Source organism: Erpetoichthys calabaricus, chromosome 4 (assembly GCF_900747795.2).
Source record: "Erpetoichthys calabaricus chromosome 4, fErpCal1.3, whole genome shotgun sequence".
NCBI classification, from domain to species: domain Eukaryota; kingdom Metazoa; phylum Chordata; class Cladistia; order Polypteriformes; family Polypteridae; genus Erpetoichthys; species Erpetoichthys calabaricus.
In genome coordinates this window covers 223350775-223378695 of record NC_041397.2, presented here as the reverse complement: position 1 = coordinate 223378695, position 27921 = coordinate 223350775, and the positions used below count along the sequence as shown (strand labels likewise).

The 27921-nt window shown below is 39.5% G+C and overlaps 3 protein-coding genes across 4 annotated transcripts in view; all 3 read left to right on the top strand.

The window, feature by feature from the left end:
- Positions 1-27921, top strand: part of LOC114650606 (P2Y purinoceptor 2-like) — a 244288-nt gene that overhangs the window by 97002 nt on the left and 119365 nt on the right. The gene's annotated exons all lie outside the window — the stretch shown is intronic.
- On the top strand, positions 526-27921 carry LOC114650605 (P2Y purinoceptor 2-like). The gene is made up of 2 exons (XM_028800357.2): positions 526-604; positions 26653-27921. Exon 2 carries the CDS (start codon positions 26706-26708, stop codon positions 27714-27716), a length of 1011 nt encoding a protein of 336 aa, XP_028656190.2. The 5' UTR covers positions 526-604; positions 26653-26705; the 3' UTR covers positions 27717-27921.
- Positions 561-27921, top strand: part of LOC114650604 (P2Y purinoceptor 2-like) — a 146386-nt gene continuing 119025 nt past the window's right edge. Inside the window, exon 1 of the mRNA XM_051926824.1 lies at positions 561-604. The gene's annotated coding sequence lies outside the window, so the exon portion shown is untranslated. The remainder of the gene's footprint in view (positions 605-27921) is intronic.

The window sequence follows — 27921 nt, the reverse complement described above, 5'->3', positions numbered from 1 at the left end:
AATGCCAGTTGCTGGTACTTTGTTAATTTCCTCTGAATAATGTATTTGTTGCATTTGTTCTGGGCAGATAATTCACTGTATAATAATGTAAGATGAAAGCCTATTTTATACAGTAACTGCCATTCCTTTCCCAAATAGTGCATACTCTACATATAAGACTAGTGTTGTACCGTGTTAGCCAATATGGATGTAGTGAGAAGTCAAGCGGAATGACACCTTTTATTGCCGAACTAAAAAGATAACAATATGCAAGCTTCGAGGTAACTCAGGCCCATTCTTCAGGAAGTTACCTCGAAAGCTTGCATATTGTAATCTTTTTACATTCACTTACCTGTCGTACTCTTTTCTCCTTTTTTGAAGTGCGCTTGTTTTCCGAACTCTCTAAAGCCACGCCTCTGCTCTCGAGTAACGACTCACGTACTAGAGGCCCCGTCCCCCACTCTGTCGCGGTGCATGTGAATCTTACAATCCAGGAAAGTGCGGCTTGTTGGGTCAGGCGTCAAGAGGCTTTGCTGGGTTTAACGTACTTCTGTGTTGAAAGAGTGTTGAAGAGGCGGTTTGTCACCCAGTCGGATTCTTATTATTCAAACGAGTCAATCTTTTGGTAAGTATATAAAAAAAAATAAAGCTGTGCTTTCCGAGCAGAAACAGCCTGAAGCGAACAGACTAAAAGGACGCAAAGAACGCGGGGTTGAGCTTGTTTTTGAACAGGTTTAAATAGACAAGTGGGCAAATAAGTGAAAGTGCTGAAAGCCCAAATTTCAACTAAACAGTTACGATTTTACGACTTCCTTAATTTGACTTGACGCACAACCGCATGTGGTAAGTGTGCTAAAGTTGGTATATTTAATTGCTATAACAACATCGGTTGTGTAGCCAAGAGGGATTTTGTTTATCCACAGAGTATTTATGAGCCATGGACAACGTATTTATAAAAGGATATAAAGCCCCCAAACTACATGATCGACGACTGTTTAAATCTGAAGTTCTAGGCAAAATGTTGTCCTCCGTGCATCCAAGTCTTTTATTAATTTAATATGTGTTCTGTATAGCGAGTCGGCACAGACTGGTGCAGAGTGCTGCGCTCTAATCAACCTGCAAAGCAATAATCTCCTGCGTGATGTTGAATTCTAAAAGTTTATCAATAGTTTTTGTAAGTCAGAAATTTGAAATTAATTTCTGTTCTCCTGGAGAGTGTATCCGTAATTGTGCCAGGAGCTGTCTCTGCGTAGCGTACAGGATCTATTACTAGATCTAATAATAATGTTTTGTTTATAGTTTGGGTAAAAAACGATTATTCAGTTATGTTTCACCCGTGGTATAAGATTCAAAAAGTAATTCATATTTATATCTCCGTTCTCCCATTTAAAAGATATGTTTAAAACCTTTTCGTTTCCGATGTATGGACAGATCAACATCCGTCTTTTTTTCTTAATGACAGTATCCTTGCCATATTGTCCTGTAAGTTTTGTTTTTTTTTAACTTTATTGAATAGGTAACAAAAAACAATAATTTCTTATGTGATTCAAAAACTGTGCCGTCGCACACAAATTTCGAATACTTCTGATGTTCGTCTGAATGCAGTGATTTGAACATTTCTTTACTGTTTCAGTTGCTCTTATTTACATGTTTTAGGCGTATTGATTATGAGGCAGGTTATATATAAATGTGTTGCCTTAGGATACCCGTCTTCAAAAAAGTCTTTTTTCAAATCAGTAATTTGATAAAATTCTATATTACGGTATTGTACTGAATAAGTAAATTAACACAACTAAATGTCACTGTAAACATGGATGGTTTAGTAGGGTTCTTACTAGTTTAAAAAACATCATTATTGAATCCGAAGGATTAGTTTATATGAAATGCTTCTCATTAAAACCATAATTAATAAAAATTTCAATGAAATGTAATTATATAGAACACAGTACACTAAAGGTTGGTTTCTTCTCTCCCTAGTGAGGAAATTAAATGATGTTCATCCATTTTCTGTTTATGTTACCAAGCTGGTCTTTATGCTAGAAAGCATTGGGCGCAAGACACAAGCATGCAAATGCCCACACTGATTCCCATTTGGTTAGTTTAGAGTTGCCAGTTAACCTAACCTGCAGATCTTTAGGCATGGGAGGAACAATGGAGAATGCTGTAATCCCAGTGTAATGACAGTGTACTGTAGATGATGACCAATCTGTTGATTTGGACTCAGTCTCCTGGAACTGTAAGACAGCACAATTATTGTGCTGCCCAAGGTTTAAAATTAATTACACATTAAATTGAATTTGGAATTGGTGAAGGGCTGTGTCAAAAATGTATCAGCAAAATGAATCATAAAATAAAGGTTATTTCTATAATGGGGGAAAAAAGCATAAATAAAGGGTAGTGACACAGATTTGTTGATTCAAAAATTACACCATAAAAATCACTCATGTGCTTAACATAAATTTAGAAGTTTGGTTCCTGTGGAACAAGGGGGCTCCGCCCCCTGCTCGCTTCGCTCGCCTACCCCCGGCGTTGGGTATCCTGAAATACATTAGTCGAGCTTGTTCGTTTTGGAGCCGTGCCCGCTTTGCCCGCGGCATTTCAGACGCGCGTTGTAGGCGCCCGCGTTCATTGATTTTATCCAGGCGGGCTCGTGTTTGTATATCCGTCAGTCGAGCTCGTTCGTTTTGAACCCGTGCCTGCTTTGCTTCCGCAGTTTCAGACGTGCGTTTATTTCACTCCGCAGTAGTGCCACTCATAATATGGCAGTGAAGCCTGCACCTTCCGTACTTTATGGACCCGTGGGGCCTCCGTAGCCTCTTCCGATTGAATCTGGGCTGCAGCGCAGAGTCCTCTTATTTGTGTGGCAGTGTCGGTAGTCGTTAGCCATGGGTGCGTTGTTGCTTCATTACTCATTCATGTCAGTTGAGCTCTTTCGTTTTTGGGCTGTGACTCCTTCGTGCGCGTGGATACGACTTCGCGTGCGGTTTATGAGACATGCGCTGTACGTGCCTGCGCAGTACGTCTCATGGTCCCATCACCGTGTACCTGCGTCCATGCCATCCGGTTTACCATTCTCGGTTAGTAATATGGATGGTCTTAAAGCAACAAAGTGCGATTAATGTTCTTGGTGGTTTGGTTGGTTGGATAACATTTCTTATGCATTCCCGTTCTAGGCTTTGTTTCTTAGGTTGTTTTTTAGGCATGTGTATCAACATTAGCAGTTTCAACTGTTGTTCTTGGCATATGACATCATATTTAAATGTGGTGAAAATGTTTCTCTGGTTAAAGTCTCAAATCAATTTGTGTAAGCATGAAAAAATAAGTATACAGTACTGCATTTTACTAAGCACTGATATTGCAGGATTACTTTTAAAGATGTAGAAAAATAACTTTTTACAGTGGTTTCTTTTTCAAATTTTGCTTCAGAGGTGATAGGATAAAATATAATATGCTTTCTAACTTGTTGCAAAAGTTAAAAATTTAAATTAGCACTGCTAGAAATTTTTTCTTGGTTTCTCCAGTTCAGTTGTAATTATATGCCGAAGTGGGCTTTAAATGGATACTATTTATTTATTCAGACATATACTTTCTCTTTTTACTGAAATTAGTTTTTCAGTATAGAGGTTTTAGACATTACTTTCTGGAGAAATATTAGTTCCTACTTAGGCACTATTACTCATAACTGCTTTTTTAGCCTATTTGTTCTGTTTGCTGACTCAGTTAATTCTAGTTTTTGAATGTGAGTGTTGTCTTTTTTATCTTTCCTAATTTATATTGATATAAATAGCTAACAAAGTATGTTTAAATGCTGTGCTGCATGTTCTGTGTATACTTTAATTAGACTGATAATTCTAGTGATTGGCATAAAGAAATAACCACACATGAAATGAAATTAAATGAAATATAAAGGAGCTTGTAGAAATATAAAAACATTCTTTTTTGTCAGCGATGTCTTCTAACCAAACAGAATATTCTAATGACTATAGTTAAGCAATGGTGAAAAACAAAGCGCTGGGTGTGCCCATGAGTTGGCCTGGTTTTGGCTGTCTTTTGTTTTGTTAATGTGCAGAGTCTATAAAAGTGTGATGGTATGGTTCAGAGTCTTAAATTATTGAGCTCTAGACTAGATGGTGGCTCATCTCTTTCCCAAATACTGAATGAATGTGTGAGACAAATTACTTCAATTAAAACTGCTTGTATTCATTTTATGTAGATATATTTAAAGTTGCCATTATTTGTAGGAAAGAATCAGTTATGACACACTGTCCCGAGTTTGTTCCTGTCTAGAGCCATATTCTGCCAGGATTTGTGCTGACTCTCCATGACTCCGAAATAGCTAAATGTACAGAAGTAAATGTAACCTAATTACAGTACATAAAAGTAACAGTCTAGGAATAGGACAGTGGCAGCATATTCCTAGGTTAACTTTCTCTTTATTATAAGAGACAAGTTCCAGCCTTTAATTGTGAGACTTATTAAATTGTTTACTTATTTCTTCTCTCATTCTATAGGGACAGAATTTTATATGGGTTTATGAATACATTTCAAAGAAATTTAGCAAAGCCCCCTATTTCTGTGTTATTGTTAAGATTGTATTTTCACGTACATTTCTTCATTTTTTTTAGTTTTGTGTGTTTTGATACTTTCCCTCAGTAATTATAGTTACCAAAGAGCAGACCAAAAAAGGCCTTTTAATTTAAAAGTCAAATTTAGTGCCTGTTGAAAGTATAATAATTTTATAAAAACAGTGAGGCACTAGTGTAAAAGTGAAATAAGTTACTGAATATGTTTATTTTGAAGTGGGAAATGTTCCTGTGTCATGCCTTGAAATTGGGCACATATTAAATACAATGAATTCTTATCCAAAGCATTTTCATAAGAAATAACTTTAATTTGTCTAAGTTTATTGTACAAGGATAACTAGTTTTAAAAGTAGTAAATATCTTTTAAACACCCATCATTAGTAAAGTGAGTATTTGCAAAATGTTTTGTTTTGTAGAAAATACACCATAAAATGTGTCATGAAGATTTCCACTGTAAATACTTAATCTCCAAAATGGCCAATTGGAATATGTTGGCTGAATAGGGATGGGAATTGATAAGATTTTCACGATTCCGATTCCATTTTCGATTCTGTTTAACAATTCGATTCTTTATCGATTCTCCTATCGATTCTTATTTTTAAAAAAGGAGAACACACAGGTCGATTAGCTTAGAACTTTGTTTTATATCTTATCTTTGAACAAGATAGAAATTTAGGAGTAGCATGACCTTACAAACCCAACAGTGAGATCTTAAGAGTACACAGCCTACGGCTCCTCGATGGGGTGCCACGGGGTCCCCAGAAAAAAATTTGTAAATGTAAAATAATAATAAAATAAATATTCTTCTGTAGCAATAACAAAGTATAACATAAATTAAGAATGTCCAGTAACATTTACACTCTCCTTTTTAAAAGTATATATGAGCTGAGCACTCAAAAATAAAACTACATCAGCCAGCAACAAATACAATCAACTCAAGTCCAATGGAACTGTGCACTGTGCAATTCTGCAACCATCAACTATGGAGAATTAACAATTCTTTTGCAGAAATATAAGCATATCTGCTTTTTCACGAAGGAAATTTTACTTTTCCCCGCCACTGTGAAAGGAGAATCTACCGATAGACTGCAGCGAGAACTGCCAGCATCTGAGCCAGCCAGACTCTGTCTGTCTCTCTCGTCATGGTCATCTAAATGCAATGCACAGTAATAGCAGGTTTTGCAATAAGGCAAATCACGCTAACATAATATGCAATGTTAGTTGATTAGTTACCTGCCGTATTAACGGGAGAGGACGTGCAAACGTTACCGCTGCTGCTGGGTTGAGATTCACTAGTCCGGAGCGGATCAAAAACACGATAAGGTTATCACGTGTTTTGTGAGTAAATGCTTTTGCATTTTCGTAGCGTTTCCTCCCTTTGATGAAATATCTACTTTGCAAGTATTGCAAGTTGCCCTGTTGTCATCCTTTCTCGTAAAGTATAACCAAACTTTTGAGCGCTTGTGCCGCTTAGGCGCCATGATTCCTGCTGGGTAAATGACGCTACGCAACATAGTGACGTCATTCGAGGCGACTGGAATCGATAGGGGAATCGTTTGCAAAAATGGCAAACAATTCCAAGGAATTGAAACAGTGGGAACCGGTTCTCAACAAGAACCGGTTTTCGATTCCCATCCCTATGGCTGAATGCTTAAATAATTTATATTTGCTTAAATTTCAATATTGTATCATCAGAGGAAGTTGTTTTAAATCTAGTCATGGCTTTAACATGAACAAGATTTATTTTCTAAAGCTTTGATTTATTATTAAATATTGATGCTGTCCACCCATATCTTTTATTAATATAGAACATTTATTATTTTGCTTATTTCCTTGCAAAACTTTGGAGGGCATAACGTGACTTTAATATCTCTGGAAACTTCGTTCTAATGGTTGTTTGCATATCAGCTAGTGAATTTAAACTCTAAGGTATTAGGAAAAATGAAGTATTTGGGATGAGAGGTTGTTAGCAAAGCAGGGGGGAGGCAGTAAATGCATTTTTTAATTCAAAAGACAGGCTAACCCTATTCCTTTTGAATTTAATTTTTTTACATGCTTAGATATGTGTGTACATTACATTTTAACCATCATATCTGCATCTTGGATCACCAAAGAGTTTCCAAACTTAAAGAAACAGGCTTTAAATATTGATTGTGTATTCTGCTCCACTTACACATGAACCCATTTCTGCTACAAATCATAACAGCAATCGCCCACTTAATCCAGGTAAGGATTGTCAGAGGGGGTCAGAGTCCTATCCCAATTAGAATAGATTTCTTTAATGATTAATTTCTTTGCATAGAATATATATTTTTGTGATATCACAAAAAACTTTGTTTATACAGCATATTTAATAATGTGTCATCTTAGACCAGAGGTGAATCTTGTTGATGCTTATGTGCAAGCTACTGCTTAATTTGCCCAAAGCAGTGGAAGATGTGCATTTGGGCTTCTCATAGCAAACATGAGCGTGACTGTGCGATTAGTATCCTGACTGCTTTAAAAGAAAGAATGTACTAATGAATTAATTTCTTCACTTTTGGATATATCAAATACTCTACTGAAAGGAGTGCTGAAGTAGGGTTATTACTTTTATTAGGCACTTTATACAAGGGGGGTATTCAGCATGGCTGTCTGTGACACTCAGCGGTAAAGACATGCATGAGACATCTGTTTATCTATCACTGAGCCTTCTGAATCCATTTTTGGATTGTTGATAATGTACCATATCATGTAAGCATCAGGCGCAGAGGTATTGTCCAACCTTGGATTGATACTAGTTTATCTTAGTTCACACTTGCATAGGGCCAGCTTAGATTTGCCATCCAATTTCTGACTCATATCTTTATAATGTGGGAGAATATTCAAAGGGAGAACAAAGGCAATGTCCAGGCAGGGATTCAGGTGTGGTCTCCTGGAGTTGTGAGGAGATAGTGCTTACAAAGCACCACTGATGGGTAGATATTTTCTTAGAAATGAGATACTGCTGAATTCACTGAAAATGCCCAGCTATGGCATTGCTGAACCTGCTTACAACTGAAATTTTGGTGCCACTGCTGGATGCCTACATACTGACCCTTTGGGTACAATTTCTGTTTTATTTTTTCCCCTTTTTCAGTCTTATTTTAATATTATTGATCAACATATTGTTCTCTGTAAATGCCTTGTGATAATTAATTTTCATAACGGTGCTATGTAAAACAGATTATGTATGGTGAGTGACCTTTTGCAGGTATTGGTTTTTGTCACACACCGTTCATTTGTCAAAGACTGCAACAAGGTGGTGAAGTCATAATCCATACTGTTCTTAGAATCTGGACTGTCTCTTTTGTTAGAGTATGGAATTCAACCTGGGTATTTCCTAAGAGTGCTATGACCTATTTTGTTTTTTTCATTTCAGTGTTAAGGAAATGAATACACAGGGCAAATTCCTTTATTTTGTTCTAGTAAAGGTTTTTCAAGGTGCCTGAAGAGGAAGAGTATGTTGTAAATTTGTTTCTAATAAAATAGCAATGAGTTATTAAGAAGTATTTATCGCTCCACACAGGTACATGTCAGATATTTATGATCTGAAGTCAAAAAGATTACTTACTTTATTTGTCACTTGGCAGCTATTTGAGTGATGGCATGGATTGTCACTTAAGAAGTGTCTTGAACAGATCATATTGTTTTGTTATGTTAGCAATTAGGTAATGTGTTTTTTGAACAGGTTTGATTATTGAAGTGATCACTCCTGCTGCGTTCAGTCACTTCACGTGAGCCGCTCTCTTGTGTGATGTTGGGATGTCCACGGGTTTATTTAAAGTTAGCTAAGACCCGGCAGTTAAAAGTTTCTCGCTACAGCAATTTTAACTCAGTCACAAAGTGATCCAAACTGTTGTTTAAACCTCGTTAAACTTCTCATTAAACTTGTATCTCGCGAATATGGCATTGCAAAGGGCAGCGGGTCAGTTCACGTGCTTACATGGGAGGCGTGATGACGCGATATATTTTGATATACAGGTACTCGTCGACATACGACCTATGCAAGTTACGACTGTTCGACTTTACGACGCGTTTGACTGTTTCCCCCGCCAGCTGTTGGCAGCGCCAGTTTCCCGCACTCTCAAGTCTCGCTACGCAGCAGTAAAAATATACACAGCAGTGTTGCCCCACGTGTGTTTGTGTCTTGTTGTTTTGGCAATTTTCGATAATAATATAACCCTAACATATAATCCTATAATATTAACACTAATAGCAGCTTTCTACTCAAAACGGCAAACTTGAGAAGCTGCCAGCATCAAACCCAGAAGCTCTTGATTGGGCAGTTCTTAGGATTGCACTACGCAAGCAGTCGCATCAACTGATTACCGCAACCTGCTTTCTTTTTTCTTCTTGAATAAAAGCGCACTTGTTCTGTTATACTTGTACTTGTGAAAGTGTTTATTTGATATTTGGACTTCAGGCTTCACACCAGTCATTCTCAGTCACACACACCACTCACATCCACATCCACAGTTATCCCAGTCTCGTTCGTGCACAAGTTTTATATACAATCATCACATTCAAATGTTAACAGTTCCCACACACAACTGCTGACTCCCAATCAAGAGCTTCTGGGTTCGATGCTAGCAGCTTCTCGAGTTTACCGCTTTGAGTAGAGAGCTGCTGTTATTGTTAATATTATACAATAAAAACACATTTGATTTACGTCTGTAACAACCGCTGAAAATTTATAGTGCTTGTCAAAGTTAGCGTTCACACTCGCCCCGATATGACACTGCTCTTTTCAAATAAAGACGCGCTATAACAGAGGTGAACTCAGATCAGAGAAAACCGAAGCCCTCCCCGCAAGAAATGTCAACTCACAGTGTATGAATGGCGTATGGAAGAAGTGTGTTAAGCGTTATGTAAATACTTTTGCTGGATTTAACAGTGAACAAGAACTTGATGAGATTCGTGAAGAAATAGTGAAACTGTCAAAAGACCTTTCATTGGAATGTGAAATGGAAGATGTCGAGGAGTTGCTAGACCGGGAATCAGGTGAACTTATGAATGAAGAGCTGATAGAATTGGAAGAAGAAAGAGTGGCGGAAGAAGAAACAAGAGAATTGGAGTAAGACGAAGAGGAGGAGGTGCCACAAAGAATGTTCACCACAAAGGGATTGTCAGAAGATTTATCTCTACTGAATAAACTCCTCGCTCATTTTGAAAAAATGGACCCAAATATTGAACGATTTGCGAGGATTGAACGGATGGCACGCAACACATTTCGTCCTTATTGCGAAATTTATGAAGAGAAAAAAAAACAAACAATTCAGACGAAGCTCACGATGTTTATGAAAAGAGCAACTCCTCCCATCACCCCGTCCGCAGCCTCGCCTGATCTGATGAAGGCGATATCGACAACCCGCAGCCAAGCACCAGTGGTGCCAGGAATTAAATGTACAGTACAGTATTTCTTGTTTTGTACGTTTTCCACATATAAACAAATTGTACTGTAGTATGCTGTGTTTGTCTTAGAAAGTAAGAAAATGTTGATAAAATATTACTTTAAGATGATTACAATATTATTACCCAGTCTAATATTCTTACCTTAAATTAACATAGGCCGACTTACGTCCAGATCAACTTACAACCAGTCAGTCGGAACCAATCGCGGTCGTAAGTCGACAAGTACCTGTATATCAAAATACCCGCGCTTCGCAGTGGCGAAGTACTGCTTTAAAATTTTTATTAAGAAGAAAAGTAAACCTTTTTAAACTGAGGGAAAATGAATCAATAATTATTTGTTATGGATCCATTTGTATAGTACGTTGTCAGTTCTCCCTTCTGGTTGTAATATGACGAAGCTGTGTGCTGAGCTTACTGTTGAGCATGCAACGTATAGTTGGCCATGTGAAAAGCAGTCCTGTCTTAAATCAATGCCAACCTTTTGCAGGGTCTGTCCCTGAGACTTATTAATTGTCATTGCTAAGCAGAGCCTTAGTGGAAATTGGAGGCGTTTGAATTGAAATGGGAGATCAGAGGGTATAATGGGGATGCGAGGAATAAAAACTCTCTCCCCTGAGCCACCGCCAGTAAAAATAGTTGCCTGAATGAGGTTCTTTTGGAGACACGTGACCTGAAGTCTCGTGCCGTCACAAAGTTTCAGTGGCTGTACGGAAATCCACAATCGGTTTCATATTGTTTTCGTACCTTATCAATTGTGTAATGTGTTTTTTGAACAGGTTTGATTCATCGAAGTAATCACTCCTGCTGCGTTGAGTCACTTCACGTGAGCCGATCTCTTGTGTGATGTTGCGATGTCCAGGGGTTTATTTAATGTTAGCTAAGACCCGGCAGTTAAAAGTTTCTCGCTACAGCAATTTTAACTCTGTCACAAAGTGATCCAAACTGTCGTTTATACCTGGTGTCTTCTCATTAAACTTGTATCTCGCGAATATGGCATTGCAAACGGCAGCGGGTCAGTTCACGTGCTTACATGGGAGGCGTGATGACGCGATATATTTTGATATATATCAAAATACCCGCACTTGGCAGCGGCGAAGTACTGCTTTAAAATTGTTATTAAGAAGAAAAGTAAACCTTTTTAAACTGAGGGAAAATGAATCAATAATTATTTCTTAAGGATCTCTTTGTATACCATGTTGTCAGTTCGCCCTTCCAGTTCTAATATGACCAAGATGTGTGCTGAGCTTACTCTTGAGCATGAAATCTAACGTGGTTTGTGCCCTTCAGAATGAAAACCGTTTGCATTCACCTTTTTAATAAAAGGCGAGCTTTTAAGCCTGAGAAATCACCCCGTAAATGCACACGTTTAATTGCATGTGTTAATATCTATGCTTACACAGTATTAAAAGACTCTCAACAACGGAGACTTATTAATTGTCATTGCTAAGCAGAGCCTTAGTGTAAATTGGAGGCGTTTGAATTGAAATTGGAGATCAGAGGGTATAACGGGGATACGAGGAATAAAAACTCTCCCCTGAGCCACCGCCAGTAAAAATAGTTGCCTGAATGAGGTTCTTTTGCAGACACGTGACCTGAAGTCTCGTGCCGTCACAAAGTTTCAGTGGCTGAACGGAAATCCACAATCGGTTTCATATTGTGAATTTCCCATTGGGATTAATACTCGTGCCGTCACAAAGTTTCAGTGGCTGAACGGAAATCCACAATCGGTTTCATATTGTGAATTTCCCATTGGGATTAATAAAGTATCTATCTATCTATCTATCTATCTATCTATCTATCTATCTATCTATCTATCTATCTATCTATCTATCTATCTATCTATCTATCTATCTATCTATCTATCTATCTATTGTTTTCATACCTTATCAATTGTGAAATGTGTTTTTTGAATAGGTTTGATTCATTGAAGTGATCACTCCTGCTGCGTTCAGTCAGTTCACGTGAGCCGCTGTCTTGTGTGATGTTGCGATGTCCACGGGTTTATTTAATGTTAGCTAAGATCCGGCAGTTAAAAGTTTCTGGCCACAGCAATTTTAACTCTGTCACAAAGTGATCCAAACTGTCGTTTATACCTCGTGTCTTGTCATTAAACTTGTATCTCGCGAATATGGCATTGCAAACGGCAGCGGGTCAGTTCACATGCTTACATGGGAGGCGTGATGACGCGATATACATATCAAAATACCCGCGCTTCGCAGCGGCGAAGTACCGCTTTAAAATTTTTATTAAGAAGAAAAGTAAACCTTTTTAAACTGAGGGAAAATGAATCAATAATTATTTCTTAAGGATCTCTTTGCATATCATATTGTCAGTTCACCCTTCCGGCTGTAATATGACCAAGCTGTGTGCTGAGCTTACTCTTCAGCATGAAATCTTAACGTGGTTTGTGCCCTTCAGAATGAAAACAGCATTTACCTTTTTAATAAAAGGCGAGCTTTTAAGCCTGAGAAATCACCCCGTAAATGCACACGTTTAATTGCACATCTGTTAATATGTATGCTTACACAGTATTAAAAGACACTCAACAATTAACGTCATTTACCTTCGTTCCCGCATTTTACTCGTGCTGTAAATCTCTTCCTTGTTTTCACTTCACGTGATCACGTAGGAGGCGTAATACGTGATGACGTGATACGTGACTCCGCCTCCTCCATTAGACTATATGGACAAAAAACAGGTTCTAGTTATGACCATTACGCGTGAATTTCAAAATGAAACCTGCCTAACTTTTGTAAGTAAGCTGTAAGGAATGAGCCTGCCAAATTTCAGCCTTCTACCTACACGGGAAGTTGGAGAATTAGTGATGAGTGAATCAGTCAGTCAGTCAGTCAGTCAGTGAGGGCTTTGCCTTTTATTAGTATAGATAATTAAATATTGCTTCTTAAGTAATAAATGTTATTCAATAACCTTTTCATATGTTATGAATCTCCATGTAGACACCCTTCAACTAAACTGCTAGCCAAATTTATTCTCCTATTGAACATTTTAAAATAAACTTGAATTAGTTGAAATTAAAGGTACAGTGGGAAGATTTGTGTCTTTCTATAATTCTACAAGTTACACAAATCTTCAGTTGCTTACTTGTAGCAGTCACATTAATCAGTCTTGAAAATGTGTCCTCATGGTCCCTCCCCAGACAGAAAAGAAGCGTTTTGAAACGAGTATCTAGAGCTGATGCTTGCTGGTAATGGCACTGGATGAAAGGAACATAAAAGAAAAAGAACCAGCCGTTGTGATTATTAACACTGCTAATATAATCTGTGCGGTACAGCTTGTGGAGCTGCTTCATATCAGCTGATTTGCACAAACACTCACTTTGTTATCGCAGGCTGCCCTGAATATTTCTATAATTGCCCACTTGCTCGGCCGGGTGAGGCGTGTTGCAAACTTTTTTCCACCGTAGCAGTACAGCGGGCCATATACTTAAACAGAAGCATCATTTATTGGACTTGCCAACACACAAACTTGTGATTGATGCAGCCATGTGATGGAACAGTGCATTGGAAATGCTAGAAAGGTTTTTTGAACAACAGCCAGTCATGCATTGTGCTTGTCTGCAACACATCTGCCACAGGTGCAGATTCATTTTTTTAATGAATGATTGTCACGTAGGAATCTGCTGCCCTGCATGTTCAGTTTTTGCAAGTTAGGGCTACTCTCTCCACTGACCTGAGAGAAGTGGCAAAGCCTTGGTACAATAACTTCACTCATTTGCTTTCTGGTTGGTATAGCATACCATAGTTCCATAACCTGTATCATTTGTCGAAAGCCCTCGTTTTCAACAAGTCAGATTTGTCAAATGTGGTTTCTGATCTCATCACTGGAATGCCTGACTTTAAACAACTGAAAATTGTAGGGATGTACCGATACCACTTTTTTGGAAAACGAGTACAAGTACTTGCATTTCAGTACTCGCCGATACCGAGTACTTGCCGATACCAAGTACTTAATAAAAACATGATTTAAATTTACAGGTAACAGCTTTAGTCATATAATTTAACAAAAAAAACAAGAAACTCTCGTCTATCCACTGGGAGGTTAGGCTAATTAGCGACACGGGGCTAACACTGCTTGTCCAAACATCCGTGGTGAAACTAAACGCAGAGGAGGCTTGCAGTAGGCTGTGGATATGTTTTTTCACGGAGTCGTGTAGTTTAGGCAGCTCCGTGTCAGACATGTAGCGGCGGCTTGGGACATCATATCTGGGCTCCAGAACATGGAGGAGACGCAGGAATCCCACATTTTCTACCTCCGAGAGTGGCTGGTCACTCAATGCAATGTACTCGATAATTGCCTGTGTTATTTTCACAGCACGTGGATTGTCTCTGGACATTTTCTCTCGTCTTGCAAGAGTTTGCTGCAGCGTGGGTTGTGTTGGTTTAGAAGCGTGGGTAAACTCTTTGTACTCGTTGTCGTGTTGGGATTTTAGGTGCTTGATTAAATTACTTGTGTTAAATGCGCTACCTTTTGAGCCTCCTCTGGACAATTTCGCTGAGCACAATTTGCACTCCGCCTTTGTTTTGTCGTCTTCATTCACTTTGAAATAGTTCCACACGGCTGACATGTCTCGCCTCGCCTTCTCTCCGCTCTGAGCTGCAGCCGGGGCCTGGGGGCGGGCACTCAGTGCCTGTGATTAACCCCTTACACGCCGCTCAAACATAGACATTTCTCAGACCGTGGTATCGGTCCCTGGTATCGGGGGACTTTTAACGAGTACGAGTACTTTAGAAAATGTGGTATCGAGGCCGATACCAGATACCCGTTTCGGTATCAGTGCATCCCTAGAAAATTGTTAGCCATTTCATATTTGCCAATTGTGTTCTGAGTCCAACAAAGTTGTGCTTACCCTTTTTTGTGACAGCTGATGACTTACTGCTTGGCGGAGCTGGAGCTGAATTAAGGAATAAAAAGCTATGGTGAGTTGAGCTGCAATCTCTGTCCTTTTATCCATTCTGTTGTGGTTTTTAATACATGAGACATCGGAAAGATTAGCTTCTCTTCTATTCTCAAAACACACATGTTCCTTATTTCTTGTAGCTGCATGTAGTGTATTGGATTTCCAGGAGCTTTCAATGGCTGTTAGCTCTCACAGACAGCATGTAGAACCCACCCCTGTGACTTAAAACAAAATGAAATAATTTTGTAGGAGCAATTCACTGGGCATGTCACATTATGTGACTGACTTCATAGGAGCGTGATGCTAACTGCTTCCGCTTCACTAAGATTATGTAAATGAAGGCTATGACTGAAAGTCACTGGAAAAGTTGCATAGTATGACATGGCCTTTATGCAGCCTATTGTTGAAGGCATCTCCTTTTCCCTGACTAAGAAGAATCCAGTCAGGATGATTATGATTGTCATCCTTGTTTTAATTCTCTGCTTTCTGCCTTTTCACATCACACTGGCAATTTTTTATATCTAGGGCAGTTCAATGTGGAATGCTACATGCTGGAGGCATCAAATATTGTTTTTATAGTGACCAGGGCTATGGCCAGTGCTAATGGCTGTTTAGATCCCATTGTGTTTCTTTTGTCTGGACAGATTTTCCACATAGAGCTTGCTATTTGTTCGAAGTAGAGAAATAGATTTTTAAAACAAAACTCCTCCTTATCATAAGATTGCCGCATTGTGCTTGGTGAATGCAGAAATTTTCATGAATTTGAAAGTGTTTGCAGCGGGCACTCGCCCATCCATAAAAACTGTACTGCATATTAGTACACATGTCACATTCTTATACAGTCTTGTTATGGCTAATTTTCTAAACAGGTTTTATCCATTAGAAGGCTGCAGAAGGCTAGTGTACGCCTCAGCAGTATCGGGCACAAACAGTAACCAACCTTTAACGTAATGGCAGTTCATTGTAGGGTACATTCATTCACACGTCCTCATTAACTTATATTGGGCCTTTAAGCATAATATATGTGTTTTCATGATGTGAAAGGAGATGTGGAATACCTACTGTAGAGAAAACCTACAGAAATATTGGGAGAACATGCCAACTCTACATAGACAGATACCCAGACCCACTAGGAGTCCTTAAAATTGCAAGAAAGAGAAGCTACACAATGCTAAACAATGTGTTGCAGCATTATCATTGTACCATAGGTAGTATATTTATATAAGTTTACTATAATACACACCTTTACAATATTAAATATCATTTTAGACATTCTAAGGTATAAAACCTGTATTTTTACATAATAAAAATTGTACCTCTAGTAACTCAGATGATGACCTTTGGTGTCTTCAGGTTTGTAATTTTTTTTGTCTGTAAATAATGACATTTAAGTTGTAAATACGTGTGATTTACCGGTATATGGCTGGGAGGTAATGCGTCAGACTGCTATTTTGAGAAAGGAGTTTCAATGAGACGTCAGTGCTATAGTTTTTTTTTTTTTGTAAGCCTTTGTTTGGCTGGGTTTTGTCACCTTATTTTGAAAGTGGGCACTGAAGAATGTAAACATTACACCTTGTGACATGATATTCGGTATGTGTGAGTCCTTAGAGCTTTATTGACTGTGAAAAGTATGAAATGTGCATTTTTTTATTACGTCTTTGATCTTCTCATGAATAGAATGAAGCCTTCCAGGCATGTGTGTTGGTCAGTTTTGATATCTGAATGCTAATTGTTGTTTGAATTAAAAAAAAAAAATTCTGTGAGCTTCATTTATTTTACATGGTGTCCAAAGACACTGGGCAAAAAGCACATGTTTATAGTTCTACTCCCCTCAGTTGATTCAAATTGGATTTACATAACAAGTTTTGGTAGGGTTTGATCTGCATCAGTTGTTTCTTCTGGTGGTGTATGGGTTTCAAATAGCCTTAGCATTACATATGTCCCACATATGATAGACTTGTATTCTGTCTAGAACAGATCTTTGCCTTTCACTTGTTAGTGCTGATATAGGCTCATGTGATCCTGACCAGTAAAAAAGTGGATGCTGAAAATGGATTGCTACTTTTCAGATACTATAGATAAAATTTAGTGTTTTTATTTTATAGGTGTCTTTATGCAAGGTGATGTGGAGATTATTGTTTATTGTGAAGTTTTTTTTTTCTACAAGAATAAAGTTTTGGGGACCGTCCCCATATATTGTCATCCAGACAATAAATAAATAAACGGATTCAAAGTCTTTTCAGTACAATGAACCTCTTACTGATGTCAAAATGGCGTTTTTATAACAAAGGATTATGGGGACAGGAAATGGTTGGCATGGTGTGATGTTGAAGACAGGAACCGGCACCAACATTATCAGGATGAGACGGGAGTGACGTGATCTTGAGAGAGCTGGAAGTGACGTCATCACGGCCATTTTGGTTCCCGGAAGTGGAGGCAATTATTTTTATTCTGTTTTTCTGTTGACAAAAGAGATTCAGGTAAGTACCACGTGATGACCCTTTATCTCGCGATAGTTCACTCACCTTTAGGCCATTTGACTGCCTCCTAATCGCACATGTGTGACATGACTCATCCCCAGCCCAGACCCATCTGGTCGGGCAACCTGCACCAAGAGGTCGTGGACATTGGAAGAGAGCATCTGTGTTGGCCTGCAAGGAACATTTACGATAAATGACACTAAAATGATAAGGCTGAAGATCTAAAAACCACCTAGTGATGCAAGGACTAGACTCCCGATGAAGGGACATCCACTGCAAAGCGGCATGATCCGTCATCAGAGTAAACTCACGCCCCACTTAATTGCCAAGGCTTCTCGCTCCACCGCAGCATACTTGGTCTCCTGGTCCAGCAGTTTCCGGCTAATGTACATAAGGGGTTCAGCACCTTCGACGCACTGGCTCAGCATGGCACCCAATCCTGTGGCCGATGCGTCGGTCTGGAGGATGAAAGGAACAGAAAAATCGGGAGATCTTAATACAGGTGCTGACGCAAATGCCAATTTCAAGTCACTGAATGCTTTATCCACTGAATCATCCCATACCACTTTTAAAGGTGCTCGTTTCCTTGTTAAATTAGGTAAGGGCGTAGCAATTTCGGAGAAATGCGGTACAAAACGGCGATAGTAACCCGCCAGTCCCAAAAATGCCTGAACCTGCCACTTATTCATCGGACAGGGCCAATTAATGATGGCATCAATTTTATTACATTGTGGCTTCACAACTAAACCCCCCTGCCACCAGGTAGCCTGAATATTTGGCTTCTCTCAATACGAATAAACATTTTCTCGGATTAATACGAAGCCCTGCTGACACTAAGGTGTAGAGAGTATTGTTTTAACCTGCCATACATGGTCCATCCACGTGCCGGTATAAATGACATCATCCAGGTAGGCGGCACTGTATGAATTGTGGGGCCATAGCAGTGTGTCTACCAAACGTTGAAAAGTAGCTGGCGCTCCGTGCAAGCCAAAAGGAAGGAACCCGTATTGCCAATGTCCACTAGGTGTACTAAAAGCGTTTTTTTCTTTAGCGGAGTCCGTTAAGGGAATTTGCCAAAGCCCTTTTGTCATGTCAAGAGTAGTTAGGAATTGTGCGTTCCCCAACCGATCGAGTAGATCATCCACCCACGGCATGGGATACGCATCAAATTTAGAGACCTGATTAAGTCGATGGAAGTCATTGCAGAACCTCCATGATCCATCAGGTGTAGAAACTAAGACAATTGGACTAGACCAAGGGCTATAGCTTTCTTCAATAACCCCTAACTCTAGCATTCGTCTAATCTTCAACTCTACTTCCGCTTTCTTTGTCTCTGCGAGCCTATAAGGTTGACGATTAGGTTGTTTAACCAAATAATCCACGAGTCCTTTCCTTTCCTTAATTTCGTAAGGGCCTTGCCAATGAACTAATAACTTTGAATGAGAAGTTGGGACGAGTACCATTACATGATCACCCAGGACAAATTCCCGAATGGTGGTGTTTCTGTTCTAATAACATGACTGCACTGCTTGTGCTTTTTCCAAGTTCTCTTTTAGAATAGGTCTAATTTTCTCCAGTCTATCACGTAATTGTGCGATATATTCAAGAATATTTGAAGTAGGGAGGACCTCCTCTTCCCATCCTTCATTTAACATATCCAAACGTCCTCTGGGTTGTCTTCCATATAATAATTCAAAAGGAGAGAAACCAGTAGAGGTCTGTGGGACTTACCGATAGGCAAACAAAATGAGAGGAAGCAACTGATCCCAGTTTCTTCCATCCTCGTTAACTACTTTACGTAACATCTGTTTCAAAGTTTGATTAAAACGTTCTACCAACCCATCAGTTTGGGATGATAGACAGACGTTTTCAGATGTTTTATTCGGAGTAATTTAGCTACTTCCCTGAACGTCTCCGAAGTGAAGGGAGTCCCTCGGTCCGTTAAAACCTCTTTGGGGATCCCAACACGAGCGAATATCCCTACCAATTCCCGTGCGATGTTTTTAGTGTTAGCTGAGCGCAACGGAACAGCTTTGGGGAAGCGAGTAGCATAATCAACTCGGACTAAAATATATTTAAAGCCCTTTAATGAGGGTTCTAGGGGTCCTACGAGATCAATTCCAACTCGTTCAAAAGGGATATCAATAAGGGGAAGGGGAACGAGAGGAGCTCAGGTCCTTCTTGGAATCTGGCAAAGTTGACACTCTGGACAGGAAGTGCAAAATCGTCGGACCTCCTCATTAACTCCCGGCCAATAAAATCGGAGTTTTATTCTCTCCAATGTTTTATCGGAGCCTAAATGGGCTCCTAGAAGGTGAGCATGTGCCAACTCACACACTTGTCGCTGAAAAGTGCAGGGAATTAACAACAACGCTTGCACTTCACCTCCGTGTTCTGCCACCCTATATAATACAGTAATCCCTCACTATATCGCGCTTCGACTTTCGCGGCTTCACTCTATCGTGGATTTTATATGTAAGCATATCTAAATATACAGTAATCCCTCCTCCATCGCGGGGGTTGCGTTCCAGACCCCCCCCGCGAAAGGTGAAAATCCGCGAAGTAGAAACCATATGTTTATATGGTTATTTTTATATTGTCATGCTTGGGTCACAAATTTGCACAGAAACACAGGAGGTTGCAGAGAGACAGGAACTTTATTCAAACACTGCAAACAAACATTTGTCTCTTTTTCAAAAGTTTAAACTGTGCTCCATGATAAGACAGAGATGACAGTTCCGTCTCACAATTAAAAGAATGCAAACATATCTTCCTCTTCAAAGGAGTGCGCGTCAGGAGCACAGGATGGCAGAAAGAGAGAGAAAAGCAAATAAATCAATAGGGCTGTTTGGCTTTTAAGTATGCGAAGCACCACGGCACAAAGCTGTTGAAGGCGGCAGCTCACACCCCCTCCGTCAGGAGCAGAGAAAGAGAGACAGAGAAACACAAACAATCAAAAATCAATACGTGCCCTTCGAGCTTTTAAGTATGCGAAGCACCGTGCAGCATGTCGCTTCACGAAGCAGCTGCACAGAAGGTAGCAACGTGAAGATAATCTTTCAGCATTTTTAGACAAGCGTCCGTATCATGTGCGAACAGCCCCCCTGCTCAATCCCCCTACGTCAGGATCAGAGAAAGTCAGCGCAAGAGAGAGAGAGAGAGAGAAAAGTAAGTTGGGTAGCTTCTCAGCCATCTGCCAATAGCGTCCCTTGTATGAAATCAACTGGGCAAACCAACTGAGGAAGCATGTACCAGAAATTAAAAGACCCATTGTCCACAGAAATCCACGAACCAGCAAAAATCCGCGATATGTATTTAAATATGCTTACATATAAAATCCGCGATAGAGTGAAGCCGCGAAAGGCGAAGCGCGATATAGCGAGGGATTACTGTATAACGTGGATTTTTCACTGCTTTGCGGGTTTCTACGGACAATGGGCCTTTTTACTTCTGGTACTTGCTTCCTCAGTTGGTTTGCCCAGTTGATTTCATACAAGAGATGCTATTGGCGGATGGCTGAGAAGCTACCCAATCAGAGCACGCAGTTAAGTTCCTGTGTGCTGCTGATTGGCTCAGAGACGGAGTGCTGCATTAACCAGGAAGTCTCATCTCACGCATTCAGCATTAACATGCTCCTGCAACAGCTTCAGGGGCCGTGTCCAAGCGCCAACAGAAGATGCAAATGATTGCAGAAACGGTAAAAGTTTTGGATTTGTTGAAGGAAGGGAACAGCTACACCGCTGCAGGGACACCATTACGGCATCAATGAGTCCACGATTCTTTTTATTTAAAAAGGAGGAAAAGCATATAAGATCTACGGTCGCAGTGTCCTTTAATCAGGGCGCAAAACGAGTAGCAAGTGGACGTGATAAGGCAGTAGTCTGGATGGAATCTGCTTCAAGGATTTGGATTGAAGAGTGCTGGAAGAAGAACAACGGCGGTGCTACACAGTCGCCTGAAGAGGCTCCTTTAGAAGAGCTGTAACGCTATCCTTTGTTGTGCAGTAAAATTAAACTCATTGTTATCAGACAAGTTGTTGTGTCATTGTTGGTGAGTAACCATAATTAATTATCTACGTACAGTACTTATTACATGTACATAGTTTAGTGTCACTGTACACACATTTTACTGTATACAATTTTTCTTGCATTGTGCGTATTTATTGCTGGTGGCCAGTCTGTCGTAATGGCTGTAACATATGTGATATCGGAGACGCTCGATATCTTTGAAATAATATTTAGGTTTTACTGTATATAAACTGTGTTTACATACATAATTTCAATGAATCTTACCTAATATCTAAGAGAATACAAAGGGTTTATGCTGTATAATTGTGCGGGAAATGTTTATAATAGTGTGGGAGAGTTTATAAGGGCTTAAAATATATAAAAATAACCATATGAACATATGGTTTCTACTTAACGGATTTTCACCTTTTGCAGGGGGTTCTGGAACGCAACCTCCGCGATGGAGGAGGGATTACTGTAATTCATTTTTAATTACAAAGAACAGCATCGGTGGCTTGTGATTTAGGGTTGTATAACCCTCGGTAGATACTACTGCATTCCTTGCGAACTTTTAAGGAATCATCGTTCCATTGTTCTCTTTTAAAAGATGAAGGTGTTAATAGGAATTGAGTGGATAAATCTTGTATTGGGTCTCGTTCAACCTCAATGGGAGGGGCTTCTGCCTCCACGTCCTCCACGTTAACTGTACTAGCTCCCTCAGAGGATGGGACATCGATTTCTTCGCATTGGGTACCCGTATGGGTCCGTGCTACTGAGGGACACTGCCTGGAGGCAGTCGGAGCAGTATTCTCCATTACTAAGCCCACATTTTTCTTAGGTACAGCTACGTTATTACCGCTGGTAATTTTATTCCAATCTCTTCCTAATATGACTGGAAAAGGGGGATCCGGTAATACAGCCATTGCCATACTTGTTATGTTGTGATTTACTGATATCACACATCTAGCTGTTTTATAATACCAGATGTCCCCGTGAATACATTTTAGACTAGTTTTTATTCTTGTCCACTGTTGCGGTAAAACGAATTGGGCAACAACAATAGAAATGTTACTCCCGGAATCAAACATTGCCCTTACCTACTTACCATTTATAATAACTGCACCTGTAGAAGGAAGAGATAAAGGGTTAGTCACCGTGGCACAATACCTTTTTCCCTTTACCAGTGAGCAATCCATAGGTTCAAAAGTACAGTTAGGAGTCAGATGTCCAATCTCCCCACACTTGAAACAGCGGGGAAAACTGACCTGTCTGTCCCTTTTACGGACAGCAGGCTTGGGAGCTTGTCGGGTGGGCTCAGGAGCTGCCCCACGTGCCTGTTGGGTACATTGAGAGAACCGTTCTGACTGCCCTGATTTACAAGCCGCCCAGTGATGCTCAGCGATTTTGATGAAGGTATCCATGTCCTCGAAATTTTGTTTCCGTACTTGCTGGGCAATATGGTCAGGGAGGGCATGAACGAACGTCTCAAACGCTAATAGCTCGGCCATCTTGTGTGGCCATAGCCAGCGACAAACTATTCCCCAAGCTTCAAAGCCCTGGGTTCTCAATGGCCTCTCAGGATCAAACTGCCACTGTCTCGCCTGCTGTTCCGGAGATACGCCGTAGTGTTTGAATACCTCCAGTTTTAGAGCGTCATAATCAGTGGCCTGCTCCTCAGTTAAGTCATAGTAGACTCTCTGTTCTGTCGCCTTCAGGTAGGGAGCCACTTGCTACGCCCATTCCGACCTCGGCCATGCGTTCTGCTTCGCAGTATGCTGAAAAAATCAAAAAATAAGCTTCAATATCATCTGACTCCGTGAGTGTAGTCAGTTGAATGAGTAATGACCGAGCGGTCTCTGTCCGTACTCCGGCGGCGGCAAGAGCCTCAGCTTCAGCTAGTTGGGTCCGAGTTTCGCCCATCTGTATTTTTAAGGTGCGTAGATAGCCCATGATGGTACCAAGAACGGTGTTGAGGTCCTGTTCTTTCGACATCTTGAAAACAACGAAAATCAATCCTGCAGGCTACGCCAATTATGGAGATTTATTCTTGTAGAAAAAAAAAACTTCACAATAAACAATAAAGTTTTGGGGACCGTCCCCATATATTGTCGTCCAGACAAGAAAGAAATAAATGGATTCAAAGTCTTTTCAGTACAGTGAACCTTTTACTGATGTCAAAATGGCGTTTTTATAACAAAGGATTATGGGGACAGAAAATGGTTGGCATGGTGTGACGTTGGAGACAGGAACCGGAACCAACATCATCAGGATGAGACGGTAGTGACGTGATCTTGAGAGAGCCGGAAGTGACGTCCTCACGGCCATTTTGGTACCCGGAAGTGGAGGCAATTATTTTTCTTCTGTTTTTCTGTTGACAAAAGAAATTCAGGTAAGTACCACGTGATGACCCTTTATCTCGTGATAGTTCACTCACCTTTAGGCTCTTTGACTGCCTCCTAATCGCACGTGTGTGACAGTGGTTTCTACAGAGCAGTTGTTTACATATTTTCTTACATTTGAAGCACACATAGGATATGCAACTTGCTGTCTGTTGTAGGTAATCTAGAGGTGGAGTTGAACCAGCAATTTAGGGTGTGCATCCCTCCAGCTACTTTGCCATATCATTTGCATGAACAATGTTGAACTTAATGTGAAGCCTAACCCTGACATTTGTAATTACTGTATAGGTGGCTTTTGTAAGAAAGTGTTGTAAAGTAAAATTAAGAATAATATGGCAATAAGTCATAAAGAAGATAAGGATGATGCATTTGGTGAGCAGAGAAACAGGTTTGGTCACTGTCAAAGTTCACTTTTTACATTTGTCACCATCTACTTGGGATTTCTCCAGGTCTTCTGGTTTTCATTTATGTTGCATTAACTAGTTATGTGAAAAAGTTGATGTGAGTGATGAGAGTATGTGATTAACTCGCACCTCCCAGGCTGTTGGGATAAAGTGACTTCCCACATACTTGAAAGGGAAGAAAAAAATCAATAATTGGGTGGGTGAACTAAGAGGATAAATGTTTAAATGACTATTTTAAGATTTACCGAATTGAAAGGATTTCAATAAAGAAATGGATCAGATTCTTTTAATCTCGTGAGCAAGCATAGGGTAGTTTTTACAGTACAGGTATGGATGCTATATAGTTTTTATCTTTAGAAATCTGTCCTTTGTTGATCTGTATTATACAATGTTAAAAGGCCATGTATTCAGTGTTTTGCCTTGAAAATAAAATTAAACCTTATCTATACTTTTGTATTTCATTTGTAAGGGATGCAGTGTAAGCATTAATATAGGTTAAAGTGTAATCTGTAAAGTTTTACATAACATTTTAAGCCCATGTAAATCAACTCAGTGTTGCAGAAAGCTGGAGCCTATACTGGCTGCCTCAGTTATAAGGTAAGGACCATCTTGTGGCCCACTCACACATGCAGCCACATTGGACAACTTTTAGTATCACTAATTAACCTAGCATGCATATATTTGAGATTTGGGTGGAAAAACCACATAGACATAAAAGGTGAGGAGTTGCATACGATAAAAATCTGGACTTTTCTCTTCAAATGCAATATCCCCAATTGGCCTGTAGCAAAGGACTGTGGCTCTGTTACCATGGTGCTAATAGATAACTGGGCTTCATATTCTTTGAAGGCTTAGAAGACGCACATGATTTGCTACTGATCTAAATATAATTAAGATGGTGTTCTTTTTCTATGTTTCTGTGAGAATACAGGCAGTGAGCTTTGTAGCGATACATAATATTGCCATGTTTTCTTTTGTGACAGTGATTAAACACACAGCAAATTTCATGCTGACAGGTAAATAGAGAAAGTTGACTTTTACAAACAGTAACTTTAGGTAGGAGAATTGAGTGGTCAACCAACTTTTACTGAATCAAGTCCACAAATAGTCAAAGCACGCTATTTCTTATACAATAGACACAACCTGAGGACCTGTAACATTCAAAGCATGTTGAAACTGGCAAGTGCAATACTTTAAAAGGGAAAATTCAAGTAGGACCTGTTTTTATATGTTGAGATATCTATAAAGTATGTTCAGTAAAATAAATAAGGAAACAAAAAACAGATGACTGTTAGAAAGGATTTAGTAAAATGTAATATATTTGTGTTTACACAGCATATTGATTGGTTTTCTTGTTCACCATCGTATTCCACAAGTTCAAACCCCATCTTATATAACAGTGGCATATTTTACCTTCACATAGCAGAATAACATCTCATCTCTTTATGACTACCAGGTACAGGCAGCATGAAAATAGAACACACATCACATTCTCATCTCAACAATAATGACAAATGTTGGGTATGAATACTTTGGGCACTACCAGAACACAGCAGATTGCTAATTCTAAAAGTACATTTGGAAGCTTGCTGGCCGTATGGTAGATTTGGTATCGAGTCCTTCAAAAGACCAGCCTGTTCAGGAATATCAGAATGGTTCAGTAGCTTTTTGTGTGTAACTCATGTATTGGGAATTAATAAGGTAAGTGTCTATGGTGGAACATTCCCAAAGTGTATAGTTTGAGTATCAAGTTTCAGTTAAAAAGAGAGTTCCTCTGCTGAGACAGCTAATTTAGCAAAATGGGATGAAAAGGGCATTAATGACAATGTAGTTAGGTATGCTGATTTATCTATTAATTTATTTTTTTTGTGATCAACTTTATATTAAATAAAGACAAATTGACAGGATATGAACAAAACCCAACATACAATACATAGGGACACAACTCATTCACTCCCAACCTCGCCTACCCAGCCTGTGTCAAGAGGTAAAAAAATAATAAAAAATAAATAAAAATATATTTGGAAGAATCCAGTTGACAGCAAAGAGAACAGATAAACTAATGAATCATGTTACAGAAAGACAAAGTCAAAGTATTACAAACCCGGATTTAAACAATTGAGCAGCAGCAGAGCAAATTTCAATTATATTACTGGAAGCAGCATTAATCCACGCTGCAGACAACTGTAAATTGATTAGGTTCTAGAAGGAGGCCTGCCAGTTGTAAACAGGATTTATGTATTGTTGATGTATTATTGTTAATGTATTTTGTGCCTTTCCAGGTTGAAATCCACTACAAAGTACATTAGAGCATTAGGATTGTAGCTATTTGTTTCTGAAACCTAAAAAAAACTATAATCTAGAACCCAAAACCAACAGTGTACTATTGAGACTGATAATCTTCCTTTGGCATCCTCTGACTTTATTCATATATTTTTTCAACTTTTAGGAAAACAGGCGGAAAAATACAGACGGAAAGATACAGATGGAACTGTGTGAAAAATGGATCCAGTAACCAATCCCTTTGTAAATGTTTCAAGTATGAACCAAAGCAGCCTGTACAAGTGTGTTTTAAATGAGAACTTTGAGTTCATTTTACTACCAATCTGTTATGGGATTGTATTTGTTATTGGGCTGATCCTTAATGCTTTTGCCCTTTTCATCTTTACCTTTCGCATGAAAGAATGGACCTGCAGCACTATTTACATGTTTAATCTGTCCATCTCTGACACCTTGTATGTCATCAGCCTGCCGCTTCTCATATACTACTATGCCAAAGAAAACAACTGGCCTTTTGGTGATGCCATGTGCAGAATCATTAGATTCCTTTTTTATAACAACCTCTACTGCAGTATCCTCTTTCTTTCCTGCATCAGCATTCACCGCTTTTTGGGCATCTGTTTTCCTATGCAATCCTTGGAATGGCTTAATGTGCGCCATGCCCGCATATGTTCTGTGCTCATCTGGATCATTGTTGTGTCTTGCCAGGCTCCCATCCTTTATTTCTCCCAGACCTATAACAACAACGGCAATGTCCTCTGCTATGACACAACACCCCGTGGATTGTTTCCCCAGTTTCTGGTTTACAGCTCCATAATATGTGTGATGCTCTTCTGTTTGCCCATCCTAACTGTCATTATCTGTTATTGCCTAATGGCCAAGCAGCTTATGCAGCCTAGTGCTGAAGGCACCTCCTCTTCCCGGATTAAGAAGAAATCAATCAGGATGATTGTGATTGTCCTTCTTGTTTTCATCCTCTGCTTTTTGCCTTTTCACATCACCCGGACCATTTATTACATCTTCAGGCAGCTCAATGTGGAATGTGACATGCTGGAGGCTTCCAACATTGCTTATATAGTGACCAGGCCTCTAGCCAGTGCTAACAGCTGTTTAGATCCCATTTTGTATTTTTTGTCAGGACAGAATTTCCGCAAAGTGTTTGTCTCTGCCTCCAAAAAGAAAAACAACACTTTAAAATTAAGCTCCTTCAATCCTACTTTTTCCAAAGTGTGAGAGACTATTTTAAATTAATGTAGTAATTTCAAGTCGGCAAAGAACAACTTGAAGGACATATTCAATATATACAAAATATGTACTGTATATCAATCCATTTATTTATTTTATCAGTCTGTGTTATCCATTACCAATTTGCAGGCTGCTAGAATTGGACAAAGACAGAAGACATCCCTCACCCACATTGGGTCAGACAACACGTACA

Bases quoted from the DNA above. Each gene is read 5' to 3' on its own strand.
- LOC114650605 (XM_028800357.2), top strand. From the start codon at position 26,706: ATGGATCCAGTAACCAATCCCTTTGTAAATGTTTCAAGTATGAACCAA.